The sequence below is a fragment of the Malania oleifera genome, chromosome 7, assembly GCF_029873635.1.
Source record: "Malania oleifera isolate guangnan ecotype guangnan chromosome 7, ASM2987363v1, whole genome shotgun sequence".
Lineage (NCBI taxonomy): Eukaryota > Viridiplantae > Streptophyta > Magnoliopsida > Santalales > Ximeniaceae > Malania > Malania oleifera.
In genome coordinates, this window is record NC_080423.1 from 80,901,939 (window position 1) to 80,926,240 (window position 24,302).

The 24,302-nt window shown below is 33.4% G+C and overlaps 1 protein-coding gene across 2 annotated transcripts in view; it reads right to left on the bottom strand.

The window, feature by feature from the left end:
- The window catches only part of LOC131160103 (E3 ubiquitin-protein ligase PRT6), a 119,649-nt gene extending 118,776 nt beyond the window's left edge, over window positions 1-873 (bottom strand). The window contains exon 1 of one of the 2 annotated variants that reach the window (XR_009137931.1): window positions 537-873. Coding sequence is in view for 1 of the 2 variants with exons in the window: in XM_058115443.1 (XP_057971426.1) it covers window positions 537-605 (69 nt within the window). In the remaining variant the exon portion in view is untranslated. The remainder of the gene's footprint in view (window positions 1-536) is intronic. The other variant, XM_058115443.1, reaches the window with a different exon arrangement.
- Window positions 874-24,302: the final 23,429 nt, after the last annotated feature.

Below are 24,302 nucleotides of genomic sequence, written 5' to 3' on the forward strand. Positions count from 1 at the left end.
AAAAAACAATAAACAGAAAAACAAAAACAACAGCAACAACAAAATAAACAAGCAAATCAAACCATCCCCCTCCCTCAGGCGAAACCCAAAAATAGGGCGGAGAAGGTCCAGCAAAGCTAAAGCGGTTCAAAATTCAAATTAATGCTCCAGTCCAAAAAATAACTTATATCCCTGAGTTTAACTTCTGCTGCACAAATTTGTAATGATATTCGAGTAATAATTCATTCTAACATCTCACTTCTGCCATCGAATACAAAAAAAAAAAAGATAAAAACGAAAAATACATGAGAAAATCCAACCCAAAAACAAAAAGACAAGTAAAAATGTTTTTTGAAATGTACACAATTCCCTCTGCCTGCGTTCATGATTCCATCTGGTTCCCACTTTTCCGAGTCCAAATACACCGAAGAGTAAAATGTTAAGTTTCTCTCTCTCTCTGACATTTTCTCCACCAAAAAAAACAAGAGGAATAGCAAAATTTACAGAATTAACGACGAAAACAGAGATTGAAAGGAGGAATCAGACTAAAAGCGTACCCGTATAATTCGATCCCGAGGTGAAGGGGAACTGAACTCGGAGGGAGAATCGACATCCATATCAGACATGTATCGCAGCAGCCAATCGGCGCAACAACAGAATCGGGACGGAGAGGTGTCACTCCCCAGGGCTCTTTTGTGTTGAAGAAACGAAGGTAGTTGTACAAGAAGCACAGCGCAGATTGAGGCGCAGTTGTGAAATACACCAGCCCCTCTAATTATTTAAACTCTCAAGTGTCCGCAATGTCGCGACCCCTATTATTTTTGACTAGCGGCAGCCACGCACGCCACCGCAGAGACAGACAGAGAGAGAGGGGGTTGAATGGCATGTTAATTTGATTAGGGATGTTTTCATTATAGGGCAATTATAAATAATTACGGAATTATTTTTTTAGTTACTTAAAAAATAAATTAAATAAAAAAATAAATATGAGTTTGACCATCCATTCAAAACTTGAAAAATTTTAAGAAAATAAATATATGATATGAAAGGATTATATTTTTTCATATTTGGCTATTAAGGAAATCGAAAAAGAAAATAAAAATTTATTAAAAGTTAATTTTACATATTAGTAATATTTAATATTTTAGGATTTGTATTTGGATTTATGTGGATTTAAACAAAATATAATACAAAATGTAACCAGTGACTTGCCTTTGTAGAAAGCAAGGAGAATTTAAAGTTTCACTTAATGATAGTGGCAGCTCAAGACCTTGAAAAAAGTGAACGTTTGGGATAATCAAACCACTATAAAAGAGTCATCATCTCTCTTCCTTATTCTCTTTAATTGCTTTCATTTTTTATTAAATTGTTTGTGTTTGTTTAACTTATTTCTAATTCTTAATCAAGCACTTAATTTTTAATTAAGTTCAATTCACCTCCCTCTTGGATTGCCTTTGAGATAACAACTAGTATAAGAGTTAGTGCCCTTTCTTGTCTGGACTTAGTCATCTTAGAGTAACCCATGGTAACCAATGTTACAATAGCCATTGGAGAGCAATCCATTGGGGAGTAATCCACCGTTGAACCACCTTCTTTATTGATAGTGATTTTAAATCTAGTATAAGAATTTGCATCCAATCTCTTTGAAATTTTGGATATTATCCATGATGGATATACTCCTCAATTATGAGAGAAAATGAGAGAACAAGTTCAAACCTGGAAATAAGTAGGATAAAAATGAAAGACATGTGTACATCATAAACTCCAAGCAACAAACACCTTGTTTTATGACTTACATCATAGTGAAATTGATAGAGTTTCTACCTGTAATATGATTTGGAAAATTTGGAACAATCTTGATGTTTCACATGAGGAAACAAATAGGGCAAAATTTTCTAAAATTAACACGTTTGCTCATGAATACAAAATGGTTGAAATAGAGGCAAAAAAAGGGAGTACATGCTAAAGAGAATAAGACTCTTATCAACACCTCTACAAAATGATGAGGAGGACTATGAAGCAAGAAATCTTTTTCTTATTGTTGTTAAGGACAAAGATGAGGTATGTGATTCTCCCTTTAATAATAATCATATTTATCATAAGTTGCTTGATTCTTTGAATTAAATGCATGACAATTTTGAATATGCTGGTATTAAATTTAAAGAGCTTGAAAAGAAATCAGACAGATTGTCTTGTGAAAAAGAAATAAAAAAGGAAATTGTTTTGTTGGCCTTATAAGGTTTGAAATCTTATTTTTATGATAACAAATAAGAGAAACTTAACTTATTTGATTAAGTGATGATATTTCAGGACTCAAATATATGACTACAAGGTCAAAAGCTCACGAGGATCAATGAAAGCTTATATTCCAAAGAAAGATGATCAAATGAAACTTAAAAGGCATGAATTCAAAGATGATCTATTAAAACTTGAAAATCATGAAAGCATAAAAGAGAACTTGCTAAAGTCTAATAAAACTTGAAGATCATGAGAGCATGAAAAAGAGCTTGTTAAAAGCTTGAAGACAAGATGGAGCCAAAGAAAGAACAAAGCATGAAGACTTAAGTACTTAGAATGTCAAAAGTCTTAAGGAAGTTTTATATAAGTATTTCAAGTAAAACTCAATATAAAGCATTGAAGCTCTTTTAGGAATAAATTAAAATCTTAAGAAACCATTTTTAAAGACCATGAAATATGATTTCCAAAGTTATAAATAATGGTCTCAAATGAAAAGAGTTTTCAAAATCAAATCTTAAAGAACAAATATTTTTTAAAGCTCAGGTGCCTACCCAAAACTCCCAGGCGACGGACTATATTTGTTTTGACAGGCAACTACCATTAAGAACCAGTAGACAGAAAGGTGTCAAGCGTCTGATGGTAACCTGATAGACGCCTTCCTTGTCATTTGAGGCGCTTACCTGTGTTTTGACAAGCGACTACTAGTGTTCTAACTTTTGAATTTAACTGAGACAAGTGCCTGGCTAGTCGTGCCAGGCGACTGCCAGCCGAGAGATTTTTAAAAATACTAACAAGAAAATTTTTACATTTGGTTTCTTGGGCTCCAATCTTTTTGTAAACTTGACCAACACTCCAAGTAAACTTGGGGAGTAAGGAATTAAGTTTTTAAACTCTATAAATAGCCCCCAAGACAAGGATTCATAACCAAGAAATATTTTCAACAACTACATACTCTCAAGTGCTCTTAATTCACAAAGGTTATCTTGCTCACATCTTACTATTCTCTCAACTGAGTTCTTGTTGATCTTCTCACACCAAAATTGAGCTTTAAAGTATGAATCTTTCAATCAAACGAAGATTAATCTGGTGATAGAGTTTCATTGAGCTTCAATTTCTTTATATTGAATTTACATTGAAGTATATTGTGCTGATTGTTGTACTAACCTATTCTATCTAAGAGTGATTCTTGTACACAGAGATTATCTATTTTTTCTTGTAGTTTCTTTGATGATTCCAGGTTGTTGGATCGTTGACCAAGTGTGGGGGTATCACTTGGAGAGGCGTTGCTCTAGCCTATTGAAGGAGTGACCGAGTGTGAGGTATCACTTGGGGAGGCGTTGCTCTAGCCTATTGAAGGAGTGACCGAGTGTGGGGTATCACTTGGAGAGGCATTGCTCTAGCCTACTTAAGGAGTGTCTAAGCATGGGGTATCGCTTGTGAAAGGTTTGTTCTGCCCGGAAAGGAATGGTATAGTGGAATCCTTTGGTGGTATTGGCCAAAGGTGAGGACGTAGGCTAGGGATAAGTCGAACCTCGTAAAAAATGTGGTGTCACTCTCCTTCCTTACTCTCTTTACTTTTCAGCATATATTAACTGTGTGGTTGAATTTAATTTATGATCATATACACTCTATGGATTGGATATTAAATAAACTAAAGATTAATTTGATTTTGGGATTTGCAAAAAACCGAAAGAAAGTACGTTGGTTTATCAATATAATTTGCAGAAACTGTAAGGGAGTACGTTGATTGGTTAACACCCAAGACTTATTAACTTAAAGTTTATATAAAGTCTAAGTTTTTGGAAAGAGTGTTGGATTTCATATTGTGTTTCATATTAAGAAATCAAATTCATCAATACAAGGCTTGAATAAAACATATACACAGGGCTACATACAAAAGCTGAGAATTTCCAAAAAGGTGAATAATATATTGAGTGGTTGATTACTTTAAAGTTGATTGATTGGTTGGATGTTTGTTTAAGTTTTGTTGTGTTGTGTGTAAACATCCTATTTTTGCCCTAACCAAATAGAACAAGGGGTTCCCTTTTTATTATTATTTTATTTTTATTATTAGTATTTTTATTATTACTTTCTTATAATTATTTTTTTTATTATTGTTATTATTAATTTACTATAATTATTATTATTACCTTATTATTATTATTATTATTATTATTATTATTATTTTATTCAAAATTGATACTTTATTATTATTATTATTATTATTATTATTGTTATTTGTTTATTATTATTTTTTATTATTATTATTATTATTAATATCATTATTATTATTATTTATTTTCCTATATTATTATAAGTAATTTATTATTATCACTATTATTTATTTATTATTATCATTATTATTATTATTTTATCTTTATTATTTTTATTTTACTATAATTATTTATTACTATTTACTATTTAGTAGTATTATTATTATTATTACCTTATTGATATTTATATTATTATGATTATTATTATTAATATTATTTCCTTTTTCATTATTACCATAAGAATAAAAGCATAAAAAAAAAGAGAAAAAGAAAAAAATAAAATCAAGAAAGGAAAGTTCCTTAGGGTTTTCAAAATTTTTTTATATAACACGGGAGCAGCGCACAGCAGGGCAGGCACGGGCAGCGCATAGCGCACGGGGAGGAAATCTAAAAAAAAACCCTAGGATCTCCCCAGCCTCTCTTCCATCTCTCCCATTGTTCTCTCATCTCTCGCCCTCTTTCTTGCGCAGGAGCTGACTGCTCCTCACACTCTCTCTCTCTCTCTCTCAATCTCCTCATTCTCTCTTCCATCCTCCATCTCATGATCACGAGCAGCAGCTCCATCTTCGGTGCTTTCATCACACACTGACCCCGCTACTATCATCTTCTCCTAATTCCGGCTCCATTGCGACACCCTTGCTGCCAACCTCCATCTCCGGCCACCCTCCCACTCGACGGCCAGCACCACAGTCCCCTGTTCCTATCTCACGACCATTCCCTGCTCACCATAGCTCCCGTCACCACCTGCTCCACCCACGTCCAGCCCGTGCCCAGCAACCTCCTCGCACGCCGTTACCATCTCAAGCTCGCCGGCCACCGTCACCGTCTGCAGTGCTCCGGTCATCCATCCAAGCGGCCCTGCTACAACAGCCACCCTCGAAGAATCCCCGGAGACCCTATGCAACTCTCCACTCACTGTCGCCGCTGCAAGTACCGCCTCTGTCCAGCAACTCCCCGGCCAGCCCCTGTTCCAGCAACCGGCGCCGTCGCCGATGCCCCCCACCACTCGCCGTTTCCATCATCATCGCCTCAACACCCACGAGCTCCAGCCACCCTCTTTCTAGTCACTCCTCACGACCGCCCAACCGTGAGCCGCTCCGGTAAGCCTCCTTGCTCCCATACACACGCACACACGTTCACGTGTCATTTTTATTTTTATTTTTATTTTGTGTTTCTTTTCTTTTTCTATTTCTTTGCTGGTTTTTATTCGTTCTAAATATCTATTTTTTTTTTCCTTTGTATATGCAGGTATGTAGGTTTTATGATTTTCATAGTTAGTTTAATATTTAGTATTTATGGTAAGTTTTGGTTGTATTATTTAGATAAATTAATTGCCTTTATTGTGGAATTTTTATAGTTGAGATTTATTTATATATTTAAAGTTTAATTTCGTTTTATTCGTGGAATTGTTAATATTATTATTGCATACGTAGTTTGAATAGGTATCGTAATTATTTACTTAAGGGTGTCTTTAATATCCATATGTTTAGGGCTATTTAGGGTTTTCATCATTAATGTATGTCTAGTTTTAATTATTTAGGGTTTTCTTTATTATATATGTTATGTATACTCATATTAATATTTTAGGATAGTTAGTATTAGTATTCTAATATTTTATCATGTTTACATATAAAGGTATCAATCATTATGGTAAGTTTAGAGTTTTGGTATACCTTTTGCTACTATATTTAGTATGATATTGTATATAATATTATGGTATAATTATTATTTAGCTTCACTTATTAAGGTATTTTTTTTTTATAGATGGTATTACCTTGCATAGTATCTTGAGTGTTTTAATATATATATATATATATATATATATATATATATATATATATACATATGGTATTTTATTGCCTGTTTTGAAAGTTGTAATATTTTAATAGATATGCTTATTATCATTACTATTTTTATATGCATTGTGATAATTTAATATTTTAACTTATTATCTTATTAATATATAGTAAAACCTCCCATACTAGTATTTTCCTATAAAAATTTTATATACAATTTCAAAATTTGGGAGCGTATTTTCTTAGATATTTTATTGATTTTTAATCCCTATGATTTTATTGCGGGAGTATGAGCCTTCGGGCATCACGTATCTTAAGCTCTGAGGGAATATGTATGTATATATTATATTTATTTAGTTATTTATTTATGTTTCATATGTATTTATAAAAAGGAGTAATTTAAAGATTTACTATATTAACTTAGGGATAATTTCAAATTAATTAGGTACCGTTCGTAAGAACGGGCGCGTAGGGGGTACTTGTACCTTCCCCTCGCGTAACCGAACTCCCGAGCCCAACTCTGGTAATGTAGACCGATTCTACCCCTAACGGGGTAGTAATCATGTGTTCTAACCGCACTAAAGGTTAGTGGCAACTCCGACATTCCAATATTTTTCCTTGAATATTAAAAATAATTTTGATTTCGCCGCCCGGGGCACACGCGCTCCCGGGATGTCGCGACATTGTGTTGTGTTGAAATGTTGGATTGTGGATTGATTAAGAAACTAAGTTCTTTTCTATAACTTAACAAGAGGTCAAAGAATTCATAAAAAAATTAAAAGAAATTTTAATAATCCAATTCACCGCCCCCCCTCTTGGGACAACTCCTTAACTTTCAATTGGTATCAGAGCCTTGTTATAACAAATCTTAAAAAGTAGTTATATAAAGATCTACATGGCACACATAGGAGTAGCTCCCTTTGTATAGGGTCAATCCTCAACTAGACCACCAATCTTTTTGTGGACTTAACTACACATTTTGGAAACAACGTACGAGAATCTATCTTTAAACAATGGATTGGAAGGCTTGGAAGGTTTTAACACATGGTGACTTAATCCCTACTAAACTAGTGGATGAAAAAGAGGTACCTAAGGAAGAAAAAGAAATGACTAAATTAGACCATAAAATATTGCAAGCAAACTCATGTGTAATAAATGCATTGTATTGCGCCCTTTACATAAATGAGTTCAATAGAGTCATGTCTTGTAAAACAGTGAAAGAAATATGGAACAAACTAGAATTAACTTATGAAGGCACCATTGATGTTAGAGATAGTAGAATAGACATGCTCACAAAAAAGTATGAGACTTTCAAGATGAACCCGGATGAAACATTCACTAATTTGTACACTAGGTTCACTCATGTAATAAACTCCCTCAATGCTCTAGGAAAAACATACTCCACTTATGAAATGATTTGTAAAATCCTTAGAGGTCTTCCACCCATTTGGGAACCTAAAGCTACAACAATTACGGAAGGAAGAAATCTCAAAAATACATCCCTAGATGAACTCATAGGAACCCTTCTCACTTATGAGATGACCATGAATGAAAGAAGTGGAAAATCTAAAGCCCAACAATCCATTGCTTTTAAAGCCTCAAAAGAAAACTCTAGCAATGAAGATGAAGAAGAGATGGATATAGATTAAATAGCCTTTATATCTAAGAAACTTGTAAGAATACTAAGTAGGAAGAATAAATTCAAAAGAAAAATCTAGAACTCAAAATCAGATGAGGAAGAAACTATAAAAAAGAAATAAAGAAAGAACCACCTACATGCTTCAATTGTAAGAAAGTAGAACACCTAAGACCGGATTTTCCAAAACTTAAGAAAGATTCCAAAAAGAAAAAGAAAAGGGCAATGAAAACCACTACTTGGGATAATTTGAGTACAAGTAGTTCAGATAATGAATCAAGTGACCAAGAGGTTGCTTGCTATATGGCATGGGATGATGATGAAGAACAAAGTTCCTCATCCAAATCTATTAATAATTCTTGCAATGATTCATCTAATGATTCCGATGATGAAAGTATACCATCTTATGAAGAACTTCAAAATGAACTATTCAAGGTGCATAAGATTTTAGTTAATGTAACTAAACGATACATATCATTGAAAAACAAGAATGAAAGTGTAATGAAAGAGCTAGAATCTTTAAAACTTGCTGAAAGTGAAAAAGATTTAAAAATCCGTAGACTAGAAAGCAAGAATGAGAAGGTAATAAAAGAACTAGAAGATCTTAAGTCCAAAACTTCCATGAATAATGAAAAAGACTAATATATTTCTGAACTAGAAAATAAAATTACCAAAATGTCTCAAAATCAAGAAAAGCTACAAGAAAAGGACAAAAATATACAAAATTTAGAAATCTATGATCTTAGAAGACAAATTGAAGATCAATCTAAAATAATCTACAATTTCACAAGAAGAAAAGAAAACTTTGATAGAATGATTGGTGCACAAATAATGTCTTTAAATAAAAATAAAAAAGGCATAGGGTACAATGGAATTGAAAATACAAGGAAAAAGAACCTCTATATGGGGTACTTTACAAAAGCCTCCAAAGATTTCGCTAGCGCCTCCTCAAATGCCTACACTCACACCACATGTTTTCTATGTAAGAAGAAGGGACATATAAAGTTTGAATGTCCATTAAAGAGAAAAAGTGTGAAAATTAAACAAGTTTGGAAAGTAAAAAAAACATCTCTTGTTAAATCATCCGGACTCAAGAAAGTATGGGTACCAAGATGAAAGATTAGATCATAAACCTAAGATTTTAGGTATAAGTATTCTCTTATTAGAGTTAAGTAAGCTAAAATTATGTTGAAATGAAATGGATTAGTAATGACTCAACAACCTACAAAATTTAAGTTAACCAATCCTAAAAGAAATAAATGTGCTCTCATAATAGACATGCTTAACTCATGAAAGATAAAAATAGATTTGTCAACCTTAAAGATTTGATGCATAATGTTGACTTTATAAGTCCAATCCTGTTTTGATAATGACAAATCACTTGGTATTTGACCTGTGCAAGTGAGTTTGTGAACATGATCATGATTTAGAATGCACAAACGGTAAACTTGTATAGAATCCATGAGGAACCTAAAGTATATATCACTTGGTGCAATCCATAGAACTAGAGGGATGAAAGGATGATGAAGCAAGCTTTAAGTTTAAGATCTTCAATGAAATGGATATTTAGAATTGAATGTATTTACATATGTCATATGATACAACTTAAAGCTCATATATACCCTAGATAGACCTTAGGAATCATGCATTTCATGAAAAATACATTTACATTAGTCCTAAATTGAAAGAAATTTTTCGAGGCAAATTTTAGAGGCCTTGTTGATGAACCAACGGCCTCATCGACGAATGCATGAAGGCCACTCGGTGATGAATAGTGTTGTCTCATCGACCAACAAATATCGAGAGCCCAAAAAGTTCAGACAGTGCTCTTGTCGATGAACTCATGGCCTCGTCAACGAACGAGTGTTATACACTCATTGACAAACTTACCCATTTGTCGATGAAGGTCGGAGTGCTGATTCACATTTCAGCTCAAACACAGACTAAAACTCTTATTTTTAAATGATCTAACGGCCAAAATTTAATCTAGGGCCGAGAACACTTACAAAAATAATCTTTAAACCCTAGAGCACCACTTTTTTTTGCCTATCTCTTGAGAGCCTTGAGCTTATTGCATTAATCTTTGGCATACCTTTGAGAAGCTCTGAACATAATTCTAAGAATCGTTGTCTGCACTACAAAGAAGTCACATTTGTCTGAGCATTCGCATAATCAAGATTTAAGCAAATACACGCACAACTTTTTCTAAATCTGGTTTGATCTTGAGGTTTGAAAAAATATTTTATTGAGCTTTCAAATTTTTTATTAATCGGTCATCTTCTCCATTATTTGTTTAAGAAAAAATTTTTTGGGAGCAAGAAACTAATTTTCCCATAGCTATTTATTTGAAAAATGTTTTGGGAACAGTATTCTAAAGTTTTGAATCCTTGGGATATTCAAAGTAATATTTGTATCCAAAGAGATCTATCTTATTGGTGCAAAAAGTATTTGAAAAATAGTGTTTTAAAATCTTTGAAATACTCAAAGTCATATTTTTATTCAAGGATTTAATCTTACGAGTTATTTGATAACAAGAACTTAGATCTACATAATATTCAAAACTATTTTTTTAAGATAAAGTGATTTGAACTCAAACCCTAAGTTCTCCAAAGCATTTATTTATTAAAATTATTTTTGGGAGATATTGATAAAAAGGTAGATTTGTGAAGTATATCATTCTTCTAATAAAGATCATATTATTACATACATACTGAGCTTCAAGTATTTATCATATGATTATGTGTTAGGATTTATCTTGTACTCACTAGTTTGGTTAGAAGCATTTTGAGTTGTTGCAGAAATTGTAATCTATATTTTGTATACACAGTTCGGGTTGTGACGAGATTGAGGAGGAAGCTATGCCTCTTGTAAGCAGCAGGTTATGAGGGAAGCTCCGTCCCAGTTAAAGGAGCGAACTTTTAGTGGAATCCTTGAGTGGGTTGCTCAAGGCGAGGACGTAGGTTGGGGTAGGCCGAACCTCATAAAAATCGAGTTTGCATCTCTCTTATCCTTACCTCTCTCTAATTTCCACGTAATCTCATTATGTATGTGTTGAACTTTTAGTACGCGTGTGAGTAATTGGGTAACATTGTATGCTTGATAAAGACACGCATAAAATTAATTAATTATGAAACATTAAGGTAGTTGTGAGTAGCTTGCAAGTTTGAAATTGATTGTTTTCAAAATCAGAACCTAAATGACCTATTTTTTAAAATACCTAATTCACCCCCCTCTTGGGATAACACTATGATTCACATTTGGTATTAGAGCCAGGTTTACATAGACTTAACTGTTATTTTTATAAAAAATCAAAATGGCACACACCAATGTAACCCCATTTGGTGAGGGACACTCGTCCACTAGACCACCAATTTTCTATGATGTAAATTACACCTACTGGAAACGAAGGATGAGTATATATCTTTTAAATGTTGATTGAAAAGTATGAAAAATAGTTTTTAAGGGAAACCATGTTCCTATGAAAGTAGTTGATGAAGTAAATGTACCTAAGACAAAAGATGAGTATACTGATGATGATTGGAAATCTGTTCAAATAAATGCTACTGCTATAAATCTTCTATATTGTGCACTAGACGTTAATGAGTTTAAAAGAGTAAGGTTTGTAAAACAGCTAAAGAAATATGAGAAAAATTAGAAGTAACATATGAAGGCACTAAGGAAGTAAAAGATAGTAGGATAGATATGCTTACTATTGAATATGAGACATTTAAAATGACTGCTGATGAGTCTATTCAATCCATGTACACTAGATTCACACACATCACGAATTCATTAAATGCTCTTAGTAAATCTTACCCTACTTATGAGTTGATCAAGAAAATTCTTAGGGGACTATCGCGAGTATGGGAAGCTATAGCTATTGCTATAGCCGAAGGAAGGAATCTGAAAGAGATGTTAAATGATGAACTAATCGGATCACTCATCACTTATGAGCTAGTGATAAATGAGAGGAAAAATGAGCAGAATAAAGCAAAGAGAGTTACAGCTTTTAAGGCATCGTCTAGCAGCTCTAGTGAAGGAAGTGACTCAAAATCAGAAGATGACATGACTTTGCTAACAAAGAAGTTTGGAAAATTCCTAAAGAAGAATAAGAAGTTTAATAGAAAATTCCAAAACTCAAAATTAGAAAGAGGAGAGTCTAGCAAGAGGAGACAGAAGGAAGATCCGCCAACTTGCTACAATTGCAGAGAGGTTGGACACATCAAGCCTGAATGTCCAAAACTAATGAAATCCTCTAAGAAAAAGAAGAAGGCTTTAAAAGTCAGTTGGGACACGCACAACACAAGCAGTTCAGACACTGAGTCCAGTGATGATCTGGTAGCCAATCTGTGTCTAATGGCACATGATGATATTGAGGTACAATCGTCTTTCTCAGCATCTTCTTATTATTCCAGCGATTCTGAAAATAAAAATAGCATGCTTGCTTATAATGAATTGTAACAAGAATACTTGTACACTCTTAAAATGCTTGAAAAGAAAACTAAGAAAATTTCTGATTTGAAATATAAAGTAGAACTCTCAAAGCATAATGAAAACATAATGAGTTCCATGCATCTGTGATAACAAAAAAAAAAAGGATTTAGAAATCGAGGAATTGGAAAGAAATTTGAAAGAAAATTCTAAAATTATTCATAAATTCATAGAGGGCCAGAGTAACTTTTAAAGACTTCTTGGGGCACAAAGAAATTTCCTAGATAAAGAAGGACTTGGTTTTAATGGAAAAGAAAGTTTGAAACAAAAATATCTTTACATGGGTTATTTTGTAAGAGAATCAAAAGCTTATGCTCCATCAAAAGACTCTTATAAATATACCACATGCTTTAAATGTAAAAGGATGAGTTATATAAAATTTGATCGTCCTTTTAAGAATAAGGATGTTAAAATGAAAAAGGTATGGAGAATTAAAGGAGAGTCAAACACTAACCCCCATGGACCCAAGAAAAAATGGGTACCAAAATAGTTACTTAAATGTCTATTGCATGTATGCTTGAAATCATCCTCCTCGAAAGATAGATGGTATATGGACAACGGATGTTCACGTCATATGACTGGGGATAAAGCTAAATTCGCATCCATCGCACCACAGGATGAAGGATTTGTCACCTTTGGGGATAATGCAAAAGGAAGGATCATAGGTGTAGGTAAAGTTGGTAACGATTCATCACTCTTTATAGATGATGTTTTACTGGTTGATGGTTTTAAACATAACTTATTAATCATAAGTCCACTGTGTGATAAAGGTTATAAAGCATCTTTTGAACATGACAAATGCATTGTTGGGTATAAAACTAATAACAAAATTCTATTCACTATTGAGCATCATGAAAATGTATATACCACCAGCTTTGATAACTTAACTTCTCAACGTGTGACATGTTTCTCTGCTATGAATGAAATTAGTTGGATTTGGCATAGGAGACTAGGACACGTAAACATGGACTTAATATCTAAACTAGTTAAGAGAGACTTAGTTAAGGGATTGCCTAAGACAAAATTCGTGAAAGACAAAATCTATGATGCATGTTAACTAGGAAAACAAGCAAGATCTAGTTTTAAGAAGAAGAAAGTAATTTATACTACTAGGCCACTCCAAATGCTACACTTAGATCTATTTGGTCCAAACCCAATTCAGAGTTTAGGAGGAAAATCATAAGCATTTTTTGTCATTGATGATTATTCTAGATTTACATGGATACTATTTTTAGGTCACAAAGATGAAGCATGTGAACAATTTATTAAACTGTGCAAGAAAATTCAAAATGAAAAAGGATACACTATCACTAAAATCAGAAGTGATAGGGGTAGAGAATTTAAAAATCAAGGTATGGAAAAATATTGTGATTCATTAGGAATATCTCATATTTTTTTGCTTCTAGAACACCACAACAGAATGGTGTAGTTTAAAGAAAGAATAGGTCTATACAAGAAATTGTCATAACTATGCTCAACAAACATAAACTACCTAAGTACTTCTGGGCTGAGGCAGTAAACACCGCCTGTTATGTTCTACATAGAGTCCTAATTAGACCATCTCTAAATAAGACTCCATATGAATTATGGCATGGCCATAGGCCAAACATCTCATATTTCCATGTCTTTGGTTGCAAATGCTTTGTACTTAGAGACAATGAACATTTACGAAAGTTTGATGTGAAATCTGACGAAGGTATTTTTTTAGGATATGCCTTAGTTAGTAAAGCCTACAAGGTATATAATAAACGAACCTTAACCGTTGTAGAATTCATTCACGTTGTATTCGATGAATCGAATCCATTTGCTTAAAAGACTAATGAGGATGAACTTGAGATTAATAAGGAATTTGAAAAATTATCCATTGAAGATAATTCAGATAAGAACACTGAAGTTAAGGAAACATCCACTAAAGATATTCAAGTAGAAAAAGAGATTAATGAACCACCTAGAGAATGGAAGTACATAAAGAATCATCCTATAGATCAAATTATAGGAGAACCATCACATGGAGTAACTACATGATCCTCAATTAGAAATATGATTAGTCATTTTGCCTTTTTATAAAAAGAAGAACCTAAAAATGGGAGTGAAGCAATTAAGGATGAATCATGGGTTATATTTATGCAAGAAGAATTAAATCAGTTTGAGAGAAATAAAATCTGGACATTAGTTCCTAGACCTGAGGATAAGACAGTCACCAGAACAAAATTGATATATAAGAACAAGAAAGCTGAACATGGAATAGTTGTTAGAAATAAGGCAAGACTAGTAGCTTAGGGATATAACTAGGAGGAAGGAATAGATTTAGAGGAAACCTTCGCACCTATAGTTAGAATGGAAGTCATTCAATTGATGTTAGCTTATGCTACATTTAAGGATTTCAAGCTGTATCAAATGGATGTCAAAAGCACATTTCTAAATGGCTACATAAGTGAGGAAGAATATGTAGAACAACCCCCAAGTTTTAAAAACCATAAGCATCCAAATCATGTTTATAGATTAACTAAAGCCTTGTATGGTCTAAAGCAAGCTCCTAGAGCTTGGTATGAAAGGTTAAGCGGTTTTCTACTAGAAAATGGATTTACTAGAGGAAAGATTGATACAATACTCTTCATAAAAGCTAAAAATGGAAATTTGCTCCTAGTACAAGTATGCGTAGATGATATCATATTTGGAGCAACAAATGAAGAGTTGTGCAATGAGTTTGCAAAGTGTATGCAAAACAAATTTGAGATGAGCATGATGGGAGAACTTAACTACTTCCTAGGACTTCAAATCAAACAAGAAAAACATGGAATTTTTATAAATCAATCGAAGTATATTAGAGACTTGCTCAAAAGGTTTAATATGGAAGATGGTAAAACTCTAGGAACACCAATGAGCTCTTCTTTAAAATTGGACAAAGAGGAATAAGGCATACCGGTAGATGTTAAGCTCTATCGTGGGATGATTATTAGCGTACTTTATCTAATTTCCAGTAGACCTGACATAATGTTTAGCGTATGTCTGTGTGCAAGATTTCAGGCTACATATAAAGAGTCCCATTTATTAGCTATTAAAAGAATACTTAGATATTTGATTGGAACCATTGAAGTTGGATTATGGTATCCTAAGTATACCTCCTTTGAGATTATTATCTATTCGAATAAAGATTTTGTTGGTAGCAAAGTTGATCGAAAAAGTACGAGCGGCACATGTCATTTCTTAGGATATTCATTAATATCTTGGTTTTCAAAGAAGCAAAATTTAGTTGCTCTTTCCACAGCTGAGGCAGAATATATAGCGGCTAGAAGTTGTTGTGCTCAAACGTTGTACATGAAACAACAACTTATGGATTTTGGACTACACTATGACACAGTTCCTATAAGATGTGACAATACGAGTGTAATAAACATCTCAAAAAATCCTATATCACATTCACGAACTAAACATATAGAAATTTGACATCATTTTCTTTGTGACCATGTCCAAAAAGGAGACGTGACACTTGAGTTTGTATGCACAGATGAACAATAAACAACCATATTCATGAAACCACTTCCAGAGGATAGATTTATCCAAATTAGACGTGAATTAGGTTTGATGCATAGTCGAGAAGTTGCCTATAATTACATTAGACTACATAATTAAGAAGGAGCAACTTACATTAACATTAATATTTGGTTAAACATTTCACATTTGACAAATTTTTCTCATATTTGGTATTAAACTCAAAGCATGATGATTGTATGTTAAATTTTTTTATGGATACATGACACATGTTGATGTTCACATAAACCTTTGAACTTTAATGACTGCTTTGCTTATTCGTGTATATGTAAATTAACACTCTGTGTATATTCACATTGAAATTTAATTTTAATTCAACAACACGGATATACATTAGCAAGGGGGAGAAGTAAATTGAATAACACAGGGAGATATATTTCACAGTACAATTTTGAAATATAAAGGTTGTATTTTTTTTGCAAAGATGAGATATATTTCTGTCAAAACATTTTTATATATACCTTTTTTGTTGATGTCAAAAAAGAGGATAAATTAAAGCGAAAATGATAAAATGATTTTTGGGAGAAGTTTGTAAGCAAAAGAATAAATTATGATTTTATATTTTGTCAAAAAGAGGGAGAAGTAAGCAATATTTTTTTTTCTCTTTGAAATAAAGGGGGAAAAGAGTATAAGTATAGACATATATACTAGCGAAGATATTGCATATTTTACAATGTGTATGAACATCATTGTGTGTAACCTATATTGTTGAGTTCTAAATTATGCATTATCTTAGGGGGAGCCTTGTTAGGTGTAACCTATTTTTGCTCGTGTATTTGTCATTATCAAAAAGGGGGAGATTGTTGACTCTATGAGTTCAATCCTGTTTTGATAATGACAAATCACTTGGTATTTGACTTGTGCAAGTGAGTTTGTGAACATGATCATGATTTAGAATGCATGAACGGTAAACTTGTATGGAAGCCACGAGGAACCTAAAGTACATATCACTTGGCGCTATCCATAGAAGTAGAGGGATGAAAGGATGATGAAACAAGCTTCAAGTTCAAGATCTTTAATGGAATGGGTATTTAGAATTGAACGTATTTACATATGTCATATTATATAACTCAAAGCCAAATATACCCTAGAAAGACCTTAGAACTCATGCATTTCATGACTTACATTAGTTCTAAGTTGAAAGAAATTTTTCAAGGCAAATTTTAGAGGTCTCGCCGATGAAACCAATGGCCTCGTTGACGAATGCATGAAGGCCACTCGGTGATGAATTGTGTTGTCTCATTGACGAACAAATACCAAGAGCCCAAAAAGTTCAGACAGTGCTCTCATCGATGAACTCATGGTCTCGTCGACGAATGAGTGTTATACACTTGTCAACGAACTTACCCATCCGTCAACGAAGGTTGGGGCGCTGATTCATGTTTCAGCGTGGACATAGACTAAAACTCTTATTTTTAAATGATCCAATGGCTAAGATTTAATTTAGGGCCGAGAACACTTATAAAAACAATCTCTAAACCCTAGAGCACCATTTTTTGCCTATCTCTTGAGAGCCTTGAGCTTATTGCATCAATCTTTGGCATACCTTTGAGTAACTTTGAACATATTGCTAAGAATCGTTGCCTACACTACAAAGAAGTCTTATTTGTCTAGGCATTCACATATTCAAGATTTGAGCAAATACACGCACAACTTCTACTAAATCTAGTTTGATTTTGAGGTTTGGAAAAATATGTTATTGAGCTTTCAAATTTTTTATTAATCGGTCATCTTCTCCATTATTCGTTTATTGAAAAAAAATTTTGGGAGTAAGAAACTAATTTTCCCATTGCTATTTATTTCAAAAATCTTTTGGGAATAGTATTCTAAAGTTTTGAATCCTTAGGATATTCAAAGTTGTATTTGTATCTAAAGAGATCTATCTTATTGGTGCAAAAAGTATTTGAAAAATAGTGTTTTAAATATTTGAAATATTCAAAGTCATATTTTTATTCAAGGATTTAATCATACGAATTATTTGATAGCAAGAACTTAGATCTGCATAATATTGAAGACTATTTTTTAAGGATCTTATTTGGTATTTCTGCATAAAGTGATTTGAACTCAAACCCTAAGTTCTCCAAAGCATTTATTTATAAAAATTATTTTTGGGAGATATTGATGAAAAGGTAGATTTGTGAAGCATATCATTCTTCTTATAAAGAACATATTATTACATACATTTTGAGTTTCAAGTATTTATCATATGATTTTGTGCTAGGATTTATCTTGTACTCACTAGTTTGGTTAGAAGCATTTTGAGTTGTTGCAAAAATTGTAATCTTTATTTTGTATACACAGTTCGGACTGTGAATTGGGATTGAGGAGGAAGCTACGCCTTTTGTAAGTAGAGGTTGTAAGGGAAGCTCCGTCCCAGCTAAAGGAGCGAACTTTAAGTGGAATCTTTGAGTGGGTTGCTCAAGGCGAGGACGCAAGCCGAGGTAGGCTGAACCTTGTAAAAATCGAGTTTGCCTCTCTCTTATCCTTACCTCTCTTTAATTTTTGCGTAATCTCATTGTGTATGTGTTGAACTTTTAGTACATGTGTGAGTAATTGGGTAACATCGTATGCTTGATAAAGACACACATAAAATTAATTGATTGTGAAACATTGAGGTAGTTATGAGTAGCTTGCAAGTTTGAAATTGATAGTTTTCAAAATTAGAACCTAAAGGACCTATTTTTTAAATTACCCAATTCACCCCCCCTTTTGGGATAAGATCGTAATTCACACATAATCTGAAAGTCTATATTAGCTATGCATATCATGGTGAATATTTCAGCTATAGCTAAAGGAATGAAAATGCATAACCTTAGATGAATAGTTATAATTACTTAAGGATTAAAACTTTTTTAAGAGCACATCATATGATTTTATTTACACATACTTGAGATTTGGAAAATCAAACACTAACAAAGCTCATGAGTGAAAAATATGAAATACAGCTGATTAAAGTATTGAAGGTGAAATGAACTTGTTTTATGCTCATAGCATATGGCTGACTCAAAAAGAAAATGTTGGCCTAACTGGGCTTTCAATCTTGTTTTGATGATAACAAAATGAAGGACGCTCTAACATGTGTTGTTGAGTGGTTTTATTTCAGGTTTAGGTAAAAGGACACTCACGATTATTCATGGAAGTAAGTTGAAGATCATGTTCAATCAAGTGAAAGCTCCTCAGTATATTGAAGCAATGAACGACAAATGAAGAGCTTAAAGGCCAAGCAGATCTTGAAGTCAAAAGTGAACCTCAAGAGGTTACAAGACTTAGTGATTAAAGAGACCATGCTTAGAAGGATATTTGTAAGTACTTCAAAGTCATTACTATTTAGATATGTGAAACTCCTTAAAATACAAAAACCCAGAGACTAGCATTTGGAAAACTCTTGAAAATGTTTTTGAAAAGTCCCAATTGAGTTTTTCAAGTAAATTAGATTTTAAAGAAATCAAAAAATAGAAAATATTTGAAAAAGATGTCTGCCCAGTCGACTGACCAGTTTTGAATATGGTTTAGTCAGCCGACTGACAGGATACTTTCAATAAAGTTAACTGTCTAGCCGACTGACTCAAATGAACTGAAAATGCCCAGCCAACTGACTGTAATGACTCGAAGAATAATTGTATTTAAATAAAGAGAGAGGAAAATGGAAATAGTAAAAAGGGGTGGCAAAAGACTTCGTCGACGAACGCTTTGTATTCGCCGACGACGTGGCATTTTGGGCTCGTTGACAAGGGTGCGTTTCATCGATGAGAAGATACCGAGAGGCTATTTTTTCCAACTCTGAATTTCGTCAACAAGGAATAGTATTCATCGACAAATTTCCTTCTTGACCTCATCGATGAAGTTACGTGGCTCGTCGACGAGGGCTAGTGTATAAATAGCCTAAATCTCATTTTGGGCTGAAAATTGGTGCACAAACCCTCTTGCTCTCCTCCATTCGTCCCTCATTCCTTCTCTTTAAGATCTCGGGCTGGATTCTCGCCGGTTCGACAATCTGAATCCACCACAATGCTCTTGGGAAAGTTTTTTGCAAACCTATTGGAGTGGATCGTCATTGAAACTACTTTGGAATTCATCCCTGGTTTAAGGTAAGACTTTTTATTCAAAATTTGGTCTTTCCATAATTATAAGAAATGTTGTATACGAAGAAATACTGAAATTTAGTTATGAGAAATGTTGATTTCAAGGTGTTGAACGGGGAACCCTGCGAGTGCAGGACGAGTGTATTTTAGGGGGTTTTCTTTGCAGAATCAAATAAGGGAATAAACTAAAGCAGTTATTTTTCTATGAAAACTATTATTAAATTATTAGAAGTATTATGTTCATGAAAGCATAAATTATATTTGTATATTATTGAGAAAATACATATTTGGGAAAATACTGCTATGATATTGAAATGTATATATTAGCAAGAAATGCCAGAAAATATGATTTTAGAATAGAATGTATGGTTTTATTCAACATTGTGTGGCATGAATATTATTTTACATGAAAAGTACTATGTTATGGCAATTTTACGAATAAAGTATGTTTTCAGAAATGATGGAATATTGCAATATATTATTGTTTCAAAATACATGATAAATAGATTATTTATTCAGAATAGTATGTATGAAATGTTTGGCGCAAGGCCATGTATTATGTATGATTTCGGCGCAAGACCGTATTTATGAATTTTTAGCGCAAGGTCGCAGATATGAGAGAAATCGACGCAAGGTCGTATGTATGTATGTATGTTATTATAGAAAATGCTATCAATCTATTTATGTTAAATAGTGTATTATCATGTATTATATGTTATCAGAACCCGGATGATAGTTCAGTTCAGTTACAGGAGCATAATATCGTAGTTATACATATCATATTATTATGTTCAAACTTGTGTTAACTGCCCCTACAAGTAGAGGGGGTGGGAGATGGATAGTCGATGTGACTTTCTATGTAGAGTTGTAGACGTCCTCCTAGCAGTTCGGAGCAGGGTGTGGTGGGCCCATCATACTTACAGACATTTTTAAGTCGGCAGTGGTCGGCCAGCTATTGTCGAGTCCTGACTTCAGGCTGCACAACCAGTCATGGGGGGTAATACATGACATCAGCTAGCTATACATCCTGGGTAAATTACAGTATTACCAGTTATATCAGACTTTTCATGTACAATATGATTTATTAGAAATTACGAAAGTATATGCTTATTCAGTTATGTTATGATGAATGTTTTCTAGTATATGAAATGTACTGTATATGTATTATAGTACTAAATATTCATGTTGTCACACAGTTGTATTTAGTTTACTTTCCTTTACTAAGAAGTGTCTCACCCCCAACATTAAATCATTTTCAGGAAACCTAGAAAGACCGGCGGATCGAGGCTTCCATTAAGATAGTGTGATACTACTCCGTTAGGAGGGTAAGTTTTGATTTAGGAACAGGAGATTTAAGTTGTGGGTTCCTAGATATGTATATATTTTTGTATTTTTGGAGATTGTATATAAACACAGTATTTTGGAATGTAGTTGACTCTAGTATTATGTATTTTATGGTTATGAGAATGTGATTTACATTTACTGCTGCTTAGGTTTCCGTTATGAATGTCAGATGTGTTCCCGTTACCCACGGGCTCGGGTTGACTATATTAATAAATATATTTTATTATATGATAAGATAAGCAGGTCATTACACTGACAGTACCCAGCCGACTGACTATTTTGAACGTGATTCAGTTAGCCGACTAACAATTTACTAGAATGAATTTTTGAAAGTCAGAATGGTGTTAGCCGCTTGTCCAACCGACTAACTAGTGCAAAATTTGATCCAATCAAGTGGGTCAGCCAACTAACTCTACGGGGAATTTCAAATTTCAAACGTGCGAGAACTTTTTGAAAATTGATTCTTTGAATTAATATTTTTTAAAAAATTACCTAAATGATCTATATTAAATAAGACAACTTTTCTTCAAAAAGGTCTATAAATACCTCCCTTATTCAATGAAAAAATAAGAGAGAATACAAGCACACAAGTGACATACAAGCAAGCAATACAAAGTTTCTATGCAAAAATTATCCTAAAGTTCTTTCTTGCTCACATCTTTTTGCTGGGGGAAAACTTTACGAAATTGTTAGATTGAAAAGCAAGGGTTTAGTTCTGAGTTGCATCTAGAATCCTTTTAAGAACCATTGGTGACTTCTAAACCTTAAAGTTTCACATTTTCTATTTAGTTTTGGTTTTGAAGTATGATTTAAGATTTAACTTGTACAACTTGCTCTGTGGTTGAGAGTGTTTTTGTACGCAAAATTTATCTTGTACTCTTGTAGATTGTGATGATTCCAGGATTGTTGGATCATTGGCTAGGCGAGGGGATATCATTTAGAGAGGTGCTGCTCTAGCCTATTTGAAGGAGTGACCGAGTGAGCGGCTATCACTTGGAGAGGCAGGCTCTAGCCTACTAAAGGAATGTGTAAAGGTTTTTGTTCCACTCGGAAGGAACAAGGTATAGTGAAATCCTTAAGTAATTGACCTAAGGCGAGGATGTAAGCTGGGGTAAGCTGAACCTCGTAAAAGCTATGGTGTCACTCTCTTTCCCTTGCTCTCTTTTAAATTTCAGCAAAGATATAACCTGCTTGGATGTTGTAATTATTTCAATCATAAAATAACGCATATTGGAAATTAAGTAAACCAAAGCCTAATTTGTTCTTGGGCTTGCAGAAACCGAAAAGGAGTACGTTGGTTAATCAATTTTTTTTGCGGAAACCGTAAGGAAGTATATTGATTGGTGAACAACCCAAAACCTATTACCTGAAGGTTTATTTAAATTCTAATCTTGAAAAAGTGTTTGGATGATATTTTAATATTCAATTCAAAATCGAACTATAGGACTTGCACATTCATATACAGGGCTGCTGAATATTGCAAATTAAGAATTGATTTCTTGTGTTATGGTTGTTTTGCTTGAACAGTTAATTAATTAATTGTGCTTGTTGTGATTGTGGATTGATTAGAGGAAGTAAGAGTTGTGTGGATTGCCTAATCAATAAGAACAAAAGAAGCCTTTAAAGAATTGTAAAAAGTCTAGAAATTGTGAAAAGACTAAGAATAATTTTTAAATAACTCAATTCACCCCTCTTTTGGGACTACACCTTAGGTTTCAGAAAACTCTCGTTGATCAAATCTATAGAAAATCATTTCATAATACATTGATATTAGACATATTGAAATAGGGGATATGGATGAGTTTTCAAGCTTATTGATAGTTATCATATTGAAACAAAATAATATTGTTGGCCACAATCAATGGATGAATTGTCCAAGGTTATTTGTCTTGTGCTTGCATTAGAATATATATGCTTATTGATAACCTACTTTATTAATGTCAAAAAGGGGGAAGCGAGAGTTGAATTGAAAAATTGATATCTATGAACCTAAATTGATATCCACAAGCAATTCATGATATGATATTATTATTGGTATCTATGAAATATATTGGTATCCATGAGTATGCTAATTGATACTTGAACATGACAACTTATTTATATTCATAAGCATGATATGATATTGATGATATTGTTGTGATATTGGTATCCATGAGCATATACATGAAATAAAATAATATTTGATGCATGGAATGATAAATTTAAAAACACAATTGGTAACTTCATAGTCTAAACCTATTGAATATAAAATACATTTCATTCAGGGGGAGTTAGACTTGATAAATAATGATATCATGATTTATGGAAATCATTGAAAAATTATGATATACAATTTATTGCCTTAGCATTTGTACGTTTTTCTTGATATTGTATTGTTAGAATTGGTGTATTCCCAAGAGGGGGGATGAATTGGAATTTAAAACTTTTTCTCCTAGGTTAATCTATCCAACGACAGTATATACACAACCTAGGGTCAGTCTATTCAATTTCCAAATGTGTAGATAAATATAATGTGGAAATTAAGTCATACGCATCATTCACCCATAACATACATGTGCGGTAAATATAAAGTGCGGAAATGTAAATGAACACACGATATGTTATTGGGGTTCGGCCAACTGTGCCTACGTCCCCGCCTCTAACTCGCAAGCCAGAGGATTCCACTAATAGCTCACTTAAGGGTGGAGCGGTACCGTTTACAACCAGGTCAAATTAACATAGGGCTGACCTCAACCTTAACCAGGTCAATTAGCGGGGCTGACCTCAACCTACACGCCTTAACAGGACGACGCACCTAACTTTCCTAATCGAGTCTAAGCCAATCCAGGACTATTCCAGGGCTAGTCTCCCTCTTCAGGCCCGTGCCTGGAAATACAATAGTATATGAAATACAATCAAATGGTACAATGAA